General features: G+C 46.9%; 1 protein-coding gene across 1 annotated transcript in view; it reads right to left on the bottom strand.

Moving 5' to 3' along the window:
* Positions 1 to 19,775, bottom strand: part of CERS5 (ceramide synthase 5) — a 54,136-nt gene extending 34,361 nt beyond the window's left edge. The window contains exon 1 of the mRNA XM_083355472.1: positions 19,229 to 19,775. Coding sequence (XP_083211598.1) covers positions 19,229 to 19,395 — 167 coding nt within the window. The 5' untranslated portion in view covers positions 19,396 to 19,775. The remainder of the gene's footprint in view (positions 1 to 19,228) is intronic.
* Between the last annotated feature and the right edge of the window lie 456 nt (positions 19,776 to 20,231).

Below are 20,231 nucleotides of genomic sequence, written 5' to 3' on the forward strand. Positions count from 1 at the left end.
ACTTTCGGGGGGAGGAAAAAAAAACACAACACCGCATGCTTTCCGCCCCGAAAATCAGCTGATCGGGCATTTCAAGCCATTTCAAGCGTGACTTCACTGAGCTGAATAGTGCAGGGTTGCCTGCGTGTTTGCTTGTTCCGGGTAGAAAAAACGCTGTCGACCCCGGCATCTTTTGCAGGGAGGGGTGAGGTGGGGTGGGGTGGGGTGGGGTGGAGAAAGCAGTTTGCGAAGCAGCCGAAATGGGGGTGTCAAGCCCTACGGGGACCAGGGGAGCACTTCCAACAATGCCCGCGCAGCACCGAAGGCCCATTGGCACCCGCACCCCCAACTGTTCGGCGGGCGAACGCCAGACCTGCTGCCGCACTTACAGCTGATCGGCGGCCGGAGGAGATTGCGAGCGGCTGCGGAGGTTCCGCGGCCGCATCAACAGCTGATCGGCGGCCGGAGGAGATTGTGGACGGGCGCAGAGGGTCTGCTTCAGCACAGACAGCTGATCGGCGGCTAAAGGAGACTGCGAGCGGCTGCGGAGGTTCCGCGCCGGCACAAACAGCTAAGGGGCAGCCGGGGACGTCTACCGGTGGTCACGCAGCGCGATCAACTGAGCGGCAGCTAGAAACAGCCGCCGACGGTCGCACGGGCCTCACGGGACTTTTCGGGTCCGATGGCGGCTTGGAGAGTGTGGGTGGCTGCTTCGCAGACCTTGCATAACCGCCAGGAGCCGCTCGCAGTCTCCTTCAGCCGCCGATCAGCTGTCTGTGCTGACGCGGACCCTCTGCGCCCGTCCACAATCTCCTCCGGCCGCCGATCAGCTGTTGATGCGGCCGCGGAACCTCCGCAGCCGCTCGCAATCTCCTCCGGCCGCTGTAAGTGCGGCAGCGGGTCTGGCGTTCGCCCGCCGAACAGTTGGGGGGTGCGGGTGCCAATGGGCCTTCGGTGCTGCGCGGGCATTGTTGGAAGTGCTCCCCTGGTCCCCGTAGGGCTTGACACCCCCATTTCGGCTGCTTCGCAAACTGCTTCCTCCACCCCACCCCACCCCACCTCACCCCTCCCCGCAAAAGATGCCGGGTCGACAGCGTTTTTTCTACCCGGAACAAGCAAACGCTGCCCCAAAACTGGGGCGTTTCAAGCCATGGCTCCTCCGGCAACAGTCGCTTAAGCTGCAGTTCATCCGGTTCCCCCAGCCTTTCCAAATATTCCAGGCTGGAGCATTCACTCCCTCCGCAGTTCCTCCAGCCATTACGAGCCGTTTCTGGTTAAGTTCAAACAAATACAAGCAGATTCAAGCCGTGGCTCTTTCCGCCCCGAAAATCAGCTGATCGGGCGTTTCAAGCCGCGGCGTTTCAAAACGGCCACAATCTCCCAGCAAGACCTCCTCTGCAGTTCCTCCAGCCATTACAAAGCAACTCTGGTCAAATTCAGGCCGTTTCGGTCTAATTCAGGCAGATGCAAACAGATTCAAGCCGCGGCTCTTCCACCCGAAAATCAGCTGATCGGGCGTTTCAAGACGCGGCGTTTCAAAACGGCTACAATCTCCCGGCCAGACCTCCAGCTGCCTCACCTGACAATCGGGGAGGGGAGGGGGGGAGGAAGGAGGAAGAAACCAGCGCACCCTTCGCCCTTTTATTGTCGCAATCGAAGAGGCAGGAGAATGCGGGGTGGGGAGGGGAGAGAGAGAGAGAGAGAGAGAGAGAGAGAGAGTAGAAATCCCTATTTTCGGAGCCGAGAAGAGAAGCGCGGCTACAGCAGTCGCTAGAGTTCCCCCCAAGGGGGCGGAGAAAGAAGAACTCTCGGAGCGTTTCTTTCGTAAATACGCGCGCAGGCACACACTCGCCCAGCCGCGCGCTTCGCCCAGCTTCTCGCGGGGAGTTTGCAAGCCCTTCGTTTCTCTTCAGGGCCGTCAGAAGGGCGAGCAAGTCTCTGCCCTGCCCTGCCCCGCCGTGGGGGTGGGGAGCCAAGCGTGCTTGACGTTCCTGGAAACGAGAAGGGCCTGCGGAGACTGACACCAACCCAAGTGCCCAAGCGGGTCTTCTCAGCGTCAGGCAAAGTAGCTCACATGCAAAACAAGCCCGGCAGAGGAGCCGGAGCAGCTCCGCTGCTGGGGGCGTGTCTCGGCCGGGCCTTGCAGGATCTGGGCCGGGCGCCTCTGCTCGCCGCTCCGGCTCCTCTGCCGGGCTTGTTTCGCGTGCGAGCTACTTTGCCGGCCGCTGCTGAGGGAAGATCTCTGGAGAGGAGCATAAGGTGAGCTGCTGCATTTCCCAGCCTCGGCTTATACTCGAGTCACCAACTTTTCCCATTTTGGGGGGGTAAAATTAGGGGTCTCGGCTTATATTCGAGTCGGCTTATACTCAAGTATATACAGTAGTTCATTTTCTTTTGCTTGCCTTAATTTTTGGGTTTACTATTTCTTACTACAACGTTATGCTTTACATAATATTTCTTACCCCAAAAGAAAATAGCACGATGGAAGGCACATATTTGAGATTATATTTGTAATCCCTCGGTTAGAATTTCAGTTAAAATTTCTAGAACAAATTTCAACAACCTCAGAAATGTAAATGATACCATTGTGATGACTGGAGGAAAGAAACATTTAAGGAAGAAGAAAGTGCAAAACCTGGTCTGTTGCTCAATATTAAAAAAAATAAGACTATGTTAATGGACAGGCCAATCCAATGCATATAAGTAGAGAAGTAACAAGGGACTTTGTCTTCATAGGCTCAAAAATTCACAGGAATGGTGACTTTAGCCATTAAGTAAAGAGAAGTTTGTTTCTTGGGAGAAAGACTTTAGTGAAAGACAGAGTTAGCTAAAAAATTAAAGTGAAGAGTCATTATATGGTCAACAGAGCACTACATCATCAAGGCCAAAGTTATTCCCAACTGGAATATTTGACAAGAAATAGGCACCACAAAGGTTAAATAAAAAATGTATTCCTTTCTATTGTGGTGAAGGATAAATACAACAGCAAAGCTTATATGTTTGGGATATATAATGTGAAGGCAAGAGTCATAAGAACCTTAAGCATGGTTGGAAAAAAGTGAAGCGTCCAGAAAAGAGGCTGACAGGCAACGAGACGGTTTGATTTTACCATTCGCAACACAATCATAATCTTACAAGAACTCAAAAGAAATAATTACTGAGACAATCTTCATGAAATACAGACCAGTGTCCAACTATGGTTGGACAGATAACAGGTTTAGTAATCTTTAATCACAGCGGGGGGGAAATACTCATTTTTCGTATCACAACTGAGCCTGTTGTCCTACAAATACACTCCTTAGTTTTCATCCTATCTGTAAATCCACTTTTTGTGGTTTACCACAGGGAATCAGAAATCTTTATCCATTCACCACTAACCATACAAAGTTCTATCAGCAGGTCTAGACTTTTCTTTTGATTTTCTCTGTATTGATCTGTAAAAGAATGGACTGCAGCATGTTTTATAAGGCTCCCATGGCCACTACAAAAGCTGTTTCAAGCTGTCACTGCTGATGAAGTATCTGTTCCTGTGTTAATGAAGTTTCTCAGTCATCCAGGTACAGTTGCCTGGAAGTTGAGTCATGGCAATTGCACTCCTTTTCTTGTTGGTGTGAAAGGTTTCGCTGCTTATCTAAAACTGAGGAAGCTACTTAAATAAGCAGCTAAACCTCTTGAACTAACAAAAAAAGAAGACTAGATGCCATGGCTCAGTTTCCAGATATCTGTGCATGTGTGCATTTATTTTAAACAAGCAAAATGTAGCCAATGTATGTACTGCTAATAAATAGAATCTCCTACTAGGTCTCTTACTAAAGCACATTATATGCTTTAATATAACAATATATTGTCAACAGGAGAAATGCTTTATCAAAAATCTGTAACTTTAGCATTGCTTACTATTTACTTCAGTATGGAGACAAACTATATTAAGCGATATGATCACACATTATTTTTAAGGTTAAGCAAATTTCTCCAGAAAAGTGTTTTAAAGATTTTTTTAATATGAAATAGTGTGTATTTCTTCCAGACCCCAAAGAGAGAAATGTTCATAGAAGTGTCTGAGAAATAAAATAGATATGTATTTTGTATTACAACAGTATAACTATTGACCACTAGGAGAGACTAGATGGCCAGTTTCATTCATGTCGGTCCTTGTGAAGAGGTCTAAGCAGCCCTGAAGATTAAGTGTTACACGTACTGTATAAACCACAGGTCTGCAACCCGCGGCTCCGGAGCCGCATACGGCTCTTTCAGCCGTCTCCTGCGGCTCCCAGTCCTCTGCCATGTGCAGTCCAAAAAAAAAAAAAGTGGGACTAAAAAAGTTCAACCAATCAATTCAAATATGCCGGGTAGGTGCATATCTCGCCTTGGCTCCACTCTTCAGTCAAACCCTGTTCTACGCATGCGCCCATGTATGCGCATGTGCACACATTTTTTTTGCGGCTCCCAGTTTTTCCTTTTGTGAGGGAACCGGTTCCGAGTGGCTCTTTCACTGTTTCAGGTTGCTGACCCCTGGTATAAACAATCCATTTTTTTTCTTTGTAAATGAGGGCTTCTTATGCCTCACAAGTTACAAAATGAACAAAATCTTTTGTCTAATGCCACCCAGTGGTCTGTAGTGATAATCACTGTACAGTAATAAAAAATATATACAACCCTAGCTCTGAGAACTCTTGAAGCTTCTAGTAGGAAGTCCAGAAAAATTACCACATTTAGTTCTCCTCTCAGAATGGAAACAAATAGGTTATATCACTCATAGCCTACAAATTAAATTTATATACAGACTATGTATATAACACATGGCCTCATAAAGCCTTCTGCAATCAGTCAAGAGAAAATTGTAACTGTTCTTTTTCAGCATCCTTAGCAAGACAGAGTAACTTTTACAAGCTGAGTTTAACATTAGTTATTGCAAACTACAATAACGCATATAGCAGAAATAGGTCACAGAGACCACTGCAGCAAGTTTGTTCATCTGTCTTTGACAATTATCTGGCAATGCCCTGAATATGTCGTAAAATTTAAAACAGCTATATCATGGGATTCCAAACACTTTGCAGTATGCTTCTGAGATTTATTCATTTATGCCTACAAATCAATAGAGTTTAAAATGTTGGTTCTGATACGTAAAGGCCTAAGAACATGTTATACAAATGAGATTCCACTGTGAGGAATTATTTCAAATGCATCTTATTCTAAAATGGTATGTTACAAAAAAGACTAAATGAATATTCAGTGTAATTTCCAAGACAGGGATTCTCTCAGGGGCATCTTTCCCTTTGTGTGAATGTGAGGGTGGAGAGGACAAGAGAGAGACCAATCACAGAGAGGAATCAGGGCCTTTTTAATGTTCTGACTTCAGAATTTTTTCCTTGAAGACGTTTGCTAAGTGAGCTTGCCCCATTTTTACAACCCTTCTTGCCAGAGTTATTAAATGAATAATTGTGGCAGTTAAGTTAGTAGCATGGTTGTTAAATGAATCTGGCTTCCCCATTGACTTTGCTTGTTAGAAAGTTGCAAAAGATCATCACATGACCTTGGGACACTGCATCTGTCATAAATATGAATCCAGTCAAGCATCTGAATTTTGATCACGTGACCATGGGGATGCCACAACAGTCATAAGTGTGAAAAACAGTCATAAGTCCCTTTTTTCAGTGCTGTTGTAACTGAATAATCACTGAACAAATTGTTGTAAGCCAAGGATTACCTGTAATGGGTGTATTAAGTTAGTGTGTGTGTGTGTGCGTGTGTGCTGTTTTGATCTTTGATCTTTATTATTCATTAATCAAAAATTACAAAATTCAAATTCAAATTTGAGCAAAATGAAAAAAAAAATAGAATATGTCAGGGACGATAGACACATTGATACACTTACGCACAGCACATCCTCTTTGGAACCTCTTAAATATAGGGTGAGGTCCACAGAAGTTAAGAGAATTAAAACTATGAGAGTCAGTAGCTGAGACAACTTAATTGGGTAAGATATTCAAGAACTACCAGAAGTACAGGCAGGATTCTGAAGAGGCAGAGGAACTAGAGATCAATTTGCCAACATACGCTGGATCATGGAAAAAGCTAGAGTTCCAGAAAAACATCTACTTCTGCTTCATTGACTATGCTAAAGCCTTTGATTGTGTGGATCACAACAAACTGTGGCAAGTTCTTAAAGAGATGGGCGGCTATACAGTTCTCCGTTATGGGAGTTGCTCCGCGAGCCCTGGTCCTTCGGAGGGCCCTCGGTGGAGGGCTCGGTGGAGTCCGTTGGAGCCTGGGAAGGCCCGGAAGAGCCCGGAATAGCTGTGCTCCATACGGCGCCGACCAGCTGATTGTCGGTGCCATGGGAGCCCGGCAGAGCCTGAGAGAACTTGACGAATCCGGCGGTGCTCTGGAGAGCCTACCAGCTGCCCGGATGGTCGCGGCTTGGAGCAGCGTCGAAGTGATGGAGGGGTGGAAACATTATGGTGGCGTCTGGGGCGGCTAGCAGCGAGAGGAATTGGAGTGCTGCGTCCGCTCCGGCGTGGAGACCATGCCCCAGTGGTTGAGAGCAAAGGCTTTGTGCTTTGGACTGTTGGGAGGCACATACCAACTTTGCGCCGCTAGGAACCAACTATACCGAGTTTATGGCCCAGTAGAAGCACTCCGGGTTCCTGGTTTCCTCCTCTATTGGCTTACCATCGCCTAGCCCTCTTCTGATGCGGAGAAGATCATTGAAGCCAGTACTTTTCACTGCTTTGTGACTCCGCAGGCTATTATGCCTTGTATTAATCTGCTGACTCCTTTACCTTTCTCCTCCCCTCTCCCCCAAAGGTTTCAGGAGGACCCGGGCAAAAAGCCACTGTGAGAGAGTGGCCTAGTCTTACCATCTGCTACCTTCCTAGAGGTGAGAGCTCTAGGTGGTATGCCTCATCCCGGTTATGTGTTTCAAGCTGCTCCCCGGATCTGACCGTCGTGAGAGGACGGGGGTTGATCTGTTCCAGGGTACACCCAGCTCAAGTGGCAGTTGAGCTGGGTTGGCAGACGGGACACTTACCTGCTGATTTAAGATCCTCCTGATCGATCTAGGGATTGCCTTTTTGCCGGACTTATTTCAATAACTATGACTCGACTCAGCTACTCCAGCACGGTTTTGTGCGCCCTCAGGGGTGCCCCCCCTTCCTGGGTGCGACCCGCCTCACTTTCCACTCTTCCTCTTGATGAAGGGCCCAATTGTTAGGACCCTGAGAGATGGCTGGGCAGGGATAGGGTCCTCTGTTACAAATCTAATAAGAGGCCCCTGGTTAATTTTTTAGTTAAATTTTTTGTGGGGTTAGGGAGGGGGGAGGGTTTTCATGGTTGGATGGAAACGGGGGGGGGGAGTCCACCAACTGTTGTTCAGGCCAGGTCTGGGATTGATCACATGGGGGGGAGCTGGGGTCGGTTGCCTCCGGGCCTCTGGAGCGGGTCGTGGGATTACCTATTCCCACGTTAGGGAATGGCAGCAGGTGTATGGACAGAGGGCCGTATCGACATCTGGGATTGCGTCTCCGCTATCTCCAAGCGGTGAAGCGCTCCGACCCTCTGGTTTCTTCCCGAGGCTCCGGGAGCGAGGATAAGCAGCCACCTGAGCTCCGGCTGGTGTACTTGAATGCCAGGTCCGTAGTCAATAAGGTTCCTCTCATCCGGGATCTGATTGAGAGTGAGCATGCGGACCTGGCTTGCATTACGGAGACCTGGTTGGGCCCAGAGGGTGGTGTCCCTCTGGTTGATCTTTGCCCACCAGGTTTCCGGGTGCTTCACCGACCTCGGGCTCAGGGTAGGGGCGGGGGAGTGGCAGTAGTTATGAGGGAGACTCTTTGTCCTCAGGAGGCCACCGTTGTCCAAATAGCCGGGTGTGACTCCCTCCTCCTGAGATGTGGCCCTAGGGCGCAGTTGGGCTTGCTGCTGGTGTACCTTCCGCCTAGTCGCACAGCAGCAGCCCTGCCTGAGCTTCTCGATATCCTCTCGGGGCTGGTGGTTGAGTTCCCCAAATTTATGGTTTTGGGTGATTTCAATCTACCATCCCTGGGAGGATCATCTGAGTTGGCTCGGGAGTTCATGGCTTCCATGACGGCCATGGACCTCACGCAAGTAATTCAGGGCCTGACTCATGTGGGGGGCCACACGCTCGATTTGGTTTTTCTATCTAGACGGTGGTTAGATGATCTTGGTGGGGGTTCTCCAATTGTTATGCCAGTCATGGACCGATCATCATCTCCTGAGGCTGGTCTTCTGTTTTGCCACCCCCCGTTGTGGGGTTGCTGAACCATCAAGATGGTTCCGCCCCAGGCGCTTAATAGACCCTGAGAAGTTCCAGGCAGCGCTGGGGTCCCCACCTGCCTCCTTTGCTCACAGCTCGGTTGATGCCTTAGTGGAAGCCTGGGAAAAGGCTGCCACGGAGGCACTTGACCGAGTTGTTCCCTTGCGGCCCCTGACCCAGTGCAGATCCCAGTGCGCTCCATGGTTTTCCGTGGAGCTCTGGGAGATGAAGCGTCGGAGACAGGGCCTATAGAGCTGTTGGAGATCCACCCGGTCTGAATCCGACCGATCGCGACTAAGATCCTTTACTAGGTCTTATCTCGCGGCAATGAGGATGGCGAGGTCTAATTACTTCGCTACCCTCATTGCGTCCGCAGATAACCGCCCAGCCGCCCTGTTTATGGTGACTCGCTCCCTCCTTAATCAGGAGGTGAGGGAGGATCCCTTACAGGGTCGTGCCGAGGAGTTTAGCCAACATCTGTCAGACAAAATTGCTCAGATTCGGACCGGTTTGGACTCCGACTGGGCAGAGTCTGACGATCAGGACATGGGTGGTCTTGTCGATGTTATCTGGGAGGAGTTCGATCCTGTGACTCCAAAGGAAGTGGACAGGATTATGAGGAAGCTGAGCTCCACCACTTTTTTATTGGATCCGTGCCCTTCCTGGCTGGTTTATTCGGCTCGGGAGGGAACACGAGGCTGGCTCCAGGCGGTGATATCTGCTTCCTTGAGTGAAGGTTGTTTCCCCTCCGTCTTGAAGGAAGTGGTGGTGAGACCTCTCCTCAAGAAACCTACCTTGGACCCATCTGTATTAAACAACTTTCGTCCGGTCTCCAACCTTCGCTTTCTTGCTAAGGTTGTTGAGAGTGTGGTGGCGCATCAGCTCCCTTCGGTCCTGGAGGAAACTGACTATCTGGACCTGTACCAATCGGGTTTCAGGCCCGGGCACAGCACGGAGACGGCATTGGTCGCCCTGGTGAATGATCTCTGGAGGGCTCGGGACAGGGGTTGTTCCTCTGTCCTAGTCCTATTAGACCTCTCAGCAGCTTTTGATACCATCGACCATGGTATCCTGCTGCAGCGTCTCAGGGGATTGGGAGTGGGAGGCACGGTTCTTCAATGGTTCTCCTCCTACCTCCTGGGACGTTCGCAGTCGGTGTTGGCAGGGGGACAGAGATCGACCTCGAGGCCTCTCGTTTGTGGAGTTCCTCAGGGGTCGGTCCTCTCGCCTCTCGTGTTTAACATCTATATGAAGCCTCTGGGTGAGATCATTCGTGGCTTTGGAGTTGGGTATCATCAGTATGCTGATGATACCCAGCTTTTCAACTCGACCACAAACCACCCCAGTGATGCCCTCGACGTGATGTCCCGTTGCCTGGAGGCGGTCCGGGTCTGGATGGGGAGGAACAGGCTTCGGCTCAACCCTGACAAGACGGAGTGGCTGTACGTGCCAGCATCTCAGGAAACTCAGATCATTCCATCTTTCACTATGGGGGGTGAGTTATTACCCCCCGTAGATAGGGCTCGCAACTTGGGAGTTCTCCTAGATTCACAGCTTTCTTTAGAAGATCATATATTAACTGTGACTAGGGGGGCCTTCGCCCAGTTGCGCCTGGTGCGCCAGTTACGGCCCTATCTAGACCGTGATGCCTTGCGTACAGTCACTCATGCGCTCGTGACCTCTCGGTTAGACTACTGCAATGCTCTCTACATGGGGCTGCCCTTGAGGACCACTCGAAGGCTCCAACTGGTGCAGAATGCAGCTGCGCGAGTTGTGTTGGGGGTCTCCCGATACTCCCATATTACACCTCTGCTCCGTGAGCTGCATTTGCTTCCGGTTGCCTTCCGGGTGAGATTCAAGGTACTGGTTATGACCTACAAAGCCCTACATGGCATGGGTCTGGAGTACCTTAGGGAACACCTGCGGCCGTCATCAACTTCCCTCCGCCCAGTGCGCTCCCACAGAGAGGGCCTCCTCAGGGTGCCGCCATTCGGAGAATGCCGTCTGGTGACCCCCAGGGGGAGGGCGTTCTCTGTGGGTGCGCCTGACCTGTGGAACCGTTTACCGGTTGAGCTCCGGATGGCTCCCGACCTTCGCTCCTTCCAACGCGACCTAAAAACCTATTTGTTTGAACAAGCCGGCCTGGTCTGATGGGTTTTGTTTTAATTATAGTTTTAATGTAATTTATTTTCTGCATTTGGGCACTAGGGTTTAATTTGTTTTAATTTCTGTATTTTGGGTATTTTGGTATTTATGTCCCTGTTCACCGCCCTGAGTCCTTTGATACAAATCAAATCAAATCAATCAATCAATCAATCAATACCAGACCATCTTATTTGTCTCTTGAGAAACCTATATGCGGGTCAAGAAGCAACAGTGAGAACTGGACATGAATACTGATTGGTTCAAAATTGGGAAAGGAGTCCGGCAAGGCTGTATACTGTCATCCTGCCCATTTAACTTATATGCAGAGCACATCATGAGAAAGGCAGAGCTAGATGAATCAAAAGTTGGAATTAAGATTGCTGGGAGAAATATCAACAACCTAAAATATGCAGATGATACTACTCTAATGGCAGAAAGTGAAGAAGAACTAAAGTGCCTCTTGTTGCAGGCGAAGAAGGAGAGTGCAAAAGTTGGGTTGAAACTTAACATTAAGAAAACCAAGATCATGGCATCCGGCCCTCTCAATTCCTGGAAAATAGATGGGGAAGAAATGGAGGTAGTGACAGATTTTATTTTACTGGGCTCCAAGATAACTGCAGATGGGGACTGCAGCCAAGAAATTAAAAGACGCTTGCTCCTGGGGAGGAAAGCAATGGCAAATCTAGACAGTACACTAAAAAGCAGAGACATCACCCTGTCAACAAAAGTGCGTATAGTCAAGGCTATGGTCTTCCCAGTTGCAATGTATGGCTGTGAAAGTTGGACCATAAGAAAGGCTGAGCGCCAAAGAATTGAGGCCTTTGAACTATGGTGCTGGAGAAGACTCCTGCGAGTCCCTTGGACTGCAAGGCGATCAAACCAGTCAGTCCTAGAGGCGATCAACCCTGATCCTGAAGTTGAAACTCAAATACTTTGGCCACCTAATGAGAAGGAAGGACTCACTGGAGAAGAGCCTAATGCTGGGAAACATTGAGGGCAAGAGAAAAAGGGGACGACAGAGAATGAGGTGCCTGGATGGAGTCACTGAAGCAGTAGGCGTGAGCTTAAATGGACTCCAGAAGATGGTAGAGGACAGGAAGGCCTGGAGGGACCATGGGGTCACGATAAGTCAGACACGACTTCACAGCTAACAACAACAGTCCAGACTTTGACAACTCTGTTACAAAAACTGAATTTTTTAACAATCAAATTTAAACTTTTAACATTGTAGGCTGAACTGAAGGCTGATCAATCATTGAATAAACTAAATGAAAAAAAATTAAAAGCCCATACTGTAATATCAATATCAATAATACTTCATGGTACCAATAGTGAATCATGATCAGCACAGTTGTTTACGAAAATACCCAACTGTATTAACTTCTCCGCACAACTGGAGGTTTCCTAATTTCCTAAGGAAGCTAAGGTCAACATGCAGATGTAGTGTTTTACTCTCAGTTGAGAAATGCACTACCTCCCTGTTCCATAATAAGTTCAGAATGATTAACATATTGTATTCTTGCTGTGGGAAGTCAACCCCCCCCCCCCCCGAGAAAGAAATATTTTTGGAAATATTTAAAAGACAGAATATATTTCCCTAAAGGATTTAAAGGCAGAAACCAACCCCTGCCCCCAAGTCTCTCTGTCCCAAACAGAAACCAACCTCTCCAATGGACTGAGACTGATAAACCCCATCTTGCCGGCAGCAGATCCCTTGTGTCTGTGGATGGGTTTCCCAGGCCCTACCCACGTGGAGCCAGAGTAGTAAAGGGAATTTGGGGTTTGAGCTCAAGGACTGCTTTGGAAAGAAGGTGAGTACCTCTAAATTTTAACTTTAAAGCCCAGGGGAACAAAGGAAATCTCTCTCTCTCTCTCTCTCTCTCTCTCTCTCTCTCTCTCTCTCTCTCTCTCTCTCTCTGTGTGTGTGTGTGTGTGTGTGAAGATCCTTTTTCACAATCAGCGCTGGATTTTGCTCCTCTGGCCTTTCCTAACCACAGAAAGGATCTGTTCAAGTGGCAGACCCTGGAAAGCATGGGGGTTTGGCCAGAGCACAGGACCTTTTGTTAGAGAAAAGGGAGAGGCTGTATGAAAATGGAATCGAATGAGAGAATTGGATTTTGGCAACTAGCTGGTTAGGCCCTGTAAGCAAAGCAAAGTTAGGAAATTAAGCCCCCAGGCTAAGAGTGTCCCTTACCTCTGGAAAACAAGCCGAGATCCTCCCGGACATTTGAAGTCCGCAAACAGTGGTGGTGAAAAGTGAAGGTAAAGCTGGTAAGAGAGCGTCCCGTACCTTATGCAGGGGAGCAGAAGAGTCCTTGACAGACCCCTTTTTGGTCTGAAACCCTGGTAGTAGATCCCTAAAGTTGTCTATGAGGGATCCCGAGTGCTCCATGAGTCCCTTTTTGAGTAAAAACTGTGGTGGTAGGCAGACGTCTCACTAGGAGGCTTCGGTGTACCAGACCCGATAGAACCAAAGTGAACTCCTGCATCAGGAATAAGGGAATCATGGGGTGTTCTAGTTCAAGGGTCAAGATAGGCTCCCCAGTGTAATTTTGGCTAAATAAAGGTACTTAAAGGGAAAATAAGAAAATAGTGACTCTCTTTCTCTCCCTCTCTCTGCAACCATGTGCTATGTTTAAGATTTGTGCCTTCCCTAATTTGAGTTAACTGAGATTTATAGTGGGAATGACGAGGATGTGTAAAACTAAGACCTCTGTTTTCTGTTCTCTTGTCTTTGTTTGTATATGTGGGTCAAAGTCTCTGTGTGTGAGGTAAATGTGACTGTTTATTGTCTCTAATCCAAAGAAAAAAGAATTTTAAAATTCTGCTAGAAATTCTGCTTAAAATAAGCCACCAAAAGGAAATACTCTCGCTCTGTTTGTCTGGCCAACAGAGTGAAGAAAAAGGTGTTTGTTTTTCTTCTTCTTTTCTCTCTCTGTACTCTTAAGAACAGCCCAAAGTTAGCAAGAGGGAATGTTTTAAGTTCATCTGCTGGAAAGGTTTCACTCTTGCATTTACTCTGTGTTGTAAATGGGTTTTATCTGTCTATCCCAGGGGTCAGCAACCTGAAACAGTGAAAGAGCCACTTGGAACCGTTTCCCTCACAAAAGGAAAAACTGGGAGCAGCAAAAAACTGTGTGCGCATGAGCGTACATGCGCACATGTGCAGAACAGGGTTTGAAGAGTGGAGCCAAGGTGAGATATGCACCTACCCTGCATATTTGAATTGATTGGTTGAACTTTTTTAGTCCCACTTTTTTTGGGGGGGGGGACTACACATAGCAGAGGACTGGGAGCCGCAGGAGACGGCTGAATGAGCCGCATGTCGCTCCGGAGCCGCGGTTTGCAGACCTGTGGTCTATCCTTTTCCTGAAACATGAGGTGTGTCTAGTTGCAAGAGCCTCTTGAAGTTCAAGTTTGCTTGTGTAGGGAAATAATCTTCTTCTTAAGTTACTTTTCTGATACTATCACTAATTGGTGAAATTACTATGAAGCTAATCCTGGAAAATATAAGCATTTTTCAATCTGTAAAATAATGTGGTTTTTTTTTTAGAATAAATGTTAAAGGTAGATTCTCCTGCCACTGGCAAATTGCACACCTTAAAATATTAGGCTTTTAAGATTATTTGGAGCTTTCAGCATTCTCAAGCTGCCCAGTATTTTTCAAGTTGCAAGTCCTTAAGTCCTAACATGTTGCAAATGTTCAGTTCAGAACATTTATGTTCTCTTACCAGAATCCATCTTTCTTTTGTCCTCATCTGCCTGTCTGTTCCTTTAACCACTGCAGTATTAATGCCTTTTCAAACTCTGTCTGCAAGCTACACTCCCCTCCACCCCATGTACTTCTACTTTTCTTATCCGTTCACCATGCCTTTGTCTGCCTCTCCTGGGAGAATCCACCCAGAAAGAGGAGAGATCTTGCTCTCATGTCTTTCAGCCCTGCGTAGTTGACTCAACCACCTTTTGGAAGCAGACCACACTGACCCAGATGCTGCCTCCATCCATTTGAGCCATGGAATGGGTTTTGAATCCAGCCATCCACTAAAAAGCCACCATGCAACCAGAATGGAACAGATCTTCCCAAGTCCTACCATTCGCCCAGATGCCTGTGAAAGCTGCAGAAGAAGGAAGCAGTCCTGGAACCATTGGTCCCACATGAAGCCTCAGAAGAAAATTAGGAAGACTATGGGGGGAGGGTGGAAACTTACTGTAAAGTTTTCTTTCTTGCCCCATTTGTATTGTAATAAGCCAGCTGAATGTATTTATGGAGAGATGGCCTTTTGGAATAGTTGTAGAAGCAGCTGCACATACACACACACACACACACACACACACACACACAGTCTTTACCCTCCACCTACCTTCAGTAAAGTTCCTCAGGCTGATTTTTGCTCTATTGCACAAAAGCTCTGCATGTACAACTTCCTGCAAATACCAAGCGGGAAGGAACCAGCCCCCCTCAGGCAATTTGCAATTCATATGCACTGACTGAGGAAGTAGAAGGAAAGAGATCTCCAAACCCTAAGCCCTGAATATCTTGTACTAGTGGACTCTGATTGTGAGTCCTAGGACTCACTATGTGCAATTTAAGAAAATGTAATAGCCTGGCTTGCATATTGGCTAACCTCAATTGGACATTATAAACCTGGATGAATTGAACTAAGAGCTAAGGCAGGAAACAAACCTTGAAAATGGGCAGCCAGTGATTATGTACTGAGGTAAACTATAGCTGTGAAGAATTTTGAGAGGAATGTGGAAACCTGACTGGAAGCTCAAAGTGACATCCAACATTTGAAAATGATTGGCACAGAATATTGGACACTATAAATTTCTTTTCCATCTAACAGAATTTTTGCCCTGACTTTTAGAACTTTATGGGTTGGTAGCTCCCCTTTTGGGAGCCACTGCAAGGATCTTTTTCTGCTTGCCTCCATTAGTGTCTTCCCTTTTTTTTTCTTTTTGGCTTAACAGTTTAAAGGTTGTTTACCAAGTCTCCTTGGTCAGATCAATTTTAATCTTGTGCCAGTAAAAGTGTGTTGCCCACACTATTATGGCACAAAGGGGGGGATTTGTGGGAAGTCAGTCCCCCCCCCGAGAAAGAAATATTTTTGGAAATATTTAAAAGACAGAATGTATTTCCCTAAAGGATTTAAAGGCAGAAACCAACCCCCCGCCCCCAAGTCTCTCTGTCCCAAACAGAAACCAATTCTGCAGAATTACAGATGTATGAATCTTGTCAAAAAGACTGGAATCAGGGAACTGGGATTAGGAAGAAAGATCCCTAGAATCAACACCAAAAGTCTAAGAGTCATCAGCCACAGCCACAGCTCCAGGGAAGCAGAATATGACCCTTGGGACATAATAGGATTAACCTACCACTATCAGAATACCAGAAAGGCACACCCAGATTCAGGTCAGAATACGTGACACAGGAAATACAAAGCCTCAAACAGGAACAGGAAACAATTCCGAACAAAGCCTCCAGAGGGTAGCCTCTCTACATGTGCTCATACTTTTTTTTTCTTCCAGAGCCATCTTTCTGTCTGGCCCTCCTCTTCAATAAACTACAACCTTCTTTCTAAAGCAGTCACCATGTTGTTTATCCCCGGCTCGGACTGAACCATGATGAAGACTTTTCCTTCAACAATCCTTAGTGGACAAGATCTAATTTAATAAGGAATAAGATAGTATGTAAAATATTTGCCTTTTTTCTGTTTAAACAAAATAGAAATAGAAAAGCAATCTTTACCACTTTCCACCAGATAGATGTTTACAAAGATATAATAACTATTTTATCTCAATGGAAAACTTCCAATTAGCTCTAAATAAAAACAAGCGGTTTGGTGCACTGGCTAAAGTGGTGGCCTAGAAACCAGGAAACCAATTTCTGTGCCTGCCTTAGGCATGAAAGCCAGCTGGGTTACTTTGGACCAGTGTCTCTCTCTCTGTCTCTCTCAGCCCAACCAACCTCAAAGAGTTGTTGTCAGGAAAATAGAAGACAGAAGTATTAGGTATCTGTTACTTGAGTTAAATATAAAAAGGCAGGATAAAAATCTGATCATTAAAGTTGAAAAAACAATAATATATACATTTAAAAATGTAAATAAATAGATACTCTTTCCCAAGCAGTAAAGAAACATTAGAGGAAAATAATTCCAAGAAGCAAGAGAAGGTCGTGGAACACAAAGATGAAAAGTATTGCAACTTTTGTAGCATTCCTCTACATTTATAATTAAGCTTGTGCATTAAGGGATCTTCCTGAAGCTTTAAAAAATATTGTGAAGATTTTTTCCTATACCAAAAATACTGTATTGAGTATGTGTCATAATAAAATAACTAATCTCAATTGTCTTAAGAAGGGGGGAAAGATCTTTAGTCATCTCAGTGAACTTACCAGAGTTTGGTAAAAAACCTCAAAAAATGAAGTTTCATAACAAAATATTTTTCCAACATTGAAAATGTAACTGCCTTTCTAAAAATTGTGAAACAAATTGCCAGTGTAAGCCTAAATGCAGCAGGCATGTGGGAAACAATTATTTCATTATAACGAGCCAAAAGTAAAGATATCATTCACATAAAGCTTAACATTAAATCAACATAATTATAAATTATAAGGAAAAGCAATAAAGGCAGGAGAATTCAGCTCAATTGCAAATTATCAGTACCACAAGTCCATTCTCTTTTCTGGCAGATTTCTAGAATTGGTGAAAAAGAACAGTGAAATATAATGAATCAGTATAAATACTATGATACAGATGTATAGGAGAAGAACTAAAAGGAAATTAATATGGTTTCATATTTTCTAGTAAGTATGAATAACTATATGCATAAAATTCCCTTTCAAGATACACAACACTATGTAAGTGAAGGAAAGGTATAATAAGAAATGAGAAAACAATCATCAGCTAAAAACAATGAAAGAAAACACTAAATCTACTGTGCACCAACACGTTTCCACACCCTTCTATTCCAACCAAAGTGCTGAAGCTGCTTTCCCAAGATTTCAGTTTGATGACTGAAAACAATGGAAGGAAACAATATAGCTCAGCAGTTATGAATTAGTTGATTTAAGTATAGTATCTCTGTGTTACCTTGTTACCTGATAAAAGCTTTTCCTACAATGTATTGAAATCAGTTTCAGAATAAATAGAAGTTATTTGAAAAATTCAGCTAGATACAAATAGCTCTATCAAATTTTAATAATAAATGTTGTACTTTTCCAAAGAAAACTGGCTTCAAAATTTTCAGTACTCCCCACAGTGTGTGCATCAGAGAGGAATCTCTAGCCCTTGGGATGTTGCTAAACTCCCAGGAGTCCTTATTATGTGGCTAGGATTGCTGGGAGTTGCCATTCATGCCATGGATCATTCATGTGAGTGGGGGGGGAAATCATAAATATGAATCAGTTGCCAAGCGTCTGAATTTTGATCAAATGACCATGGGGATGCTGCAACAGTTGTGAAAAATGGTCATAATTCATGTTTTTCAGTACCATTGTAAATTGATATAAGTTGAGGACTTCCTGTATATTTATTGCTTCTAAAAGTACGGCTTGATTTACATTAATAAAAATAACATAAAGCATTCAAATACTTGAGAAAAATGCGTGTTCAGTCCCAGACTAGAAAATAAAGCGATTGCCAATCCAGTTTAAACTACAATTAACAGACACAATCTTTTGGTCTGCAGCCTATCTAAAACTATTTTAAAAAAAACTGACTTCACCTTCCTAAATAATGAATGTTGAGTCAAACAGCGGAAGTCTACAGACAGATTCAGTTGCAAAGTACGACTGGGGACACTCGAGTTCAAATTCCCCCATGAAGGTCTAAGGTCAGCTGCATGCCCTCTCTCAGCCCATCTTTACCAATCCAGGATTGGTGCAGTATAAGATAAAGATAGAAGAAAGGCTGAGCGCCAAAGAACTGAAGCCTTTGAACTCTGGTGCTGGAGAAGACTTCTGCGAGTCCCTTGGACTGCAAGGCGATCAAACCGGTCAGTCCTAGAGATCAACGCTGACTGCTCTTTAGAAGGCCAGATCCTGAAGGTAAAACTCAAATACTTTGGCCACCTAATGAGAAGGAAGGACTCACTGGAAAAGAGCCTAATGCTGGGAAAGGTAGAGGGCAATAGAAGAAGGGGACGACAGAGAACCAGGTGCCTGGATAGAGTCACTGAAGCAGTAGGCGTGAGCTTAAATGGACTCCAGAAGATGGTAGAGGACAGGAAGGCCTGGAGGAACGTTGTCCATGGGGTCGCAATGGGTCGGACGCGACTTCGCAACTAACAACAACAAGATAAAGATGTGAGCTAGGAACACCTTCCCTGCCTTCCTTTGGGATATCGAAACCAAATAAACGAATAAATAAGATTCTATTTGCAGAGCGGCCTGGGCTCTCTCGGTCGACGCCATCAGAAAGAGAATCTAGTAACACGTTTCCGACGACCACGGTTTATGAAATCTCATCAAAGGTTAGTGAAGCTTGTCATTCGGAAGAGGTTCTCCTGACTCGCCCGGATGCTGAGACCAACAACGTCGAGCCACACAGGCTGCACCGTAGCAGACTCGAGCGAACCCACTGACGACAGGCCAGGAGAAGGGACCGCTCGGCAGCCCCGGGAGGAAGAAAAACCCCAGCCTCGCCCGGAGCCTCTCACGCCCAGAGGAGGAAGTCAGAGTCACCCACAACCGGAACCAGGAGGGGCGGTCAGGCGGAAGCGTGCCCCCGACCCAAAGCATCATCCCCTGGGGCGGGGTCCGTCGGCCCCGGCAGCCCCGGCCTCCGCTATCCCACACCCGGCCCCTGGCTTCCCGCAATCGCTAACCTCTCGAAGAAGTGCCGTAAGACCAAAAGGCCGGCCGCTAGCGGGAGCGCCGCCAGAAGGTGGACGGCGCGGTATCCGTCGGGGCTCTCTCGCTCCAAATCGGCCCAGGTCACGTTGCCCGGAAGCCAGAAGCGCTCGTTCCACAGCCAGGCTGCCAAGGCCGCCATTTTCCTCCACTCGCCGCCCGCCCGGGCTCCTGGTCTTTCCAGCAGCAGCGGCCGCCGCCACCACCACCAGAATGCCGTGACTGCCGCCGGCGAGAAGGAAAAAAGGCGGTAGCGAACGAGGGGGTGGGGCCTGGGCAGTCCCCGCCCATCTAGTTTCCCGGAGAGGTGGTCAGGCCGACGCCCCTTTCCTCACCCCTTCGGTACCGTTAGGAACGGCAGAGCGCATGCGTCGCCTTGACGCTCGTTTAAGCGGGCGGGAGTGGAGAAAGTTTGAGGCTGAAGGAGCGGGAAGGAAGCCGGGCTGAGGAGCAAAGGAAGGGGCGGGCTCCCGCTGACCCAACCGAGGCGGGGATTGGCCTGTTGCCCGCGCAGACGACCGGTGGGGGGTCGGCCGATCTTGTCTTGAGTTGCGAAGTTGCAGGGTTGCAACTCGAGAAAAGATGGGAAAGCGGGAGAAAGTGTCCGTGGGGGTTGGATTGTCTCTGCTTCTTCCTTTTATGGCAGGGGTCTTCAAACGTGGCCCTTTTATGACTTGTGGACTTCAACTCCCAGAATTCCTCAGCCAGGCAAGCTAGCTGAGGAATTCTGGGAATTGAAGTCCACAAGTCATAAAAGGGCCAAGTTTGAAGACCCCTGTTTTATAGTTTTAGCTGTTCTACCCAATTTGATAAGCGGTTCCTCTCACTACTTCATCCAAATTATTAATAAAGCTCTCGGAAAGTAGAGGAGCCGTTGCTGAATCGCATGACCGCACCCCTTTATCCTCTCCAGTGTGAGGAACCCTCGATGAACGTCTATGGGCGCGACCTGAGCCAGCCACGTGGCTGCTTCAGTAT

The sequence above is a fragment of the Vipera ursinii genome, assembly GCF_947247035.1.
Source record: "Vipera ursinii genome assembly, chromosome: 2".
In the NCBI taxonomy this organism is placed as follows: Eukaryota; Metazoa; Chordata; class Lepidosauria; order Squamata; family Viperidae; genus Vipera; species Vipera ursinii.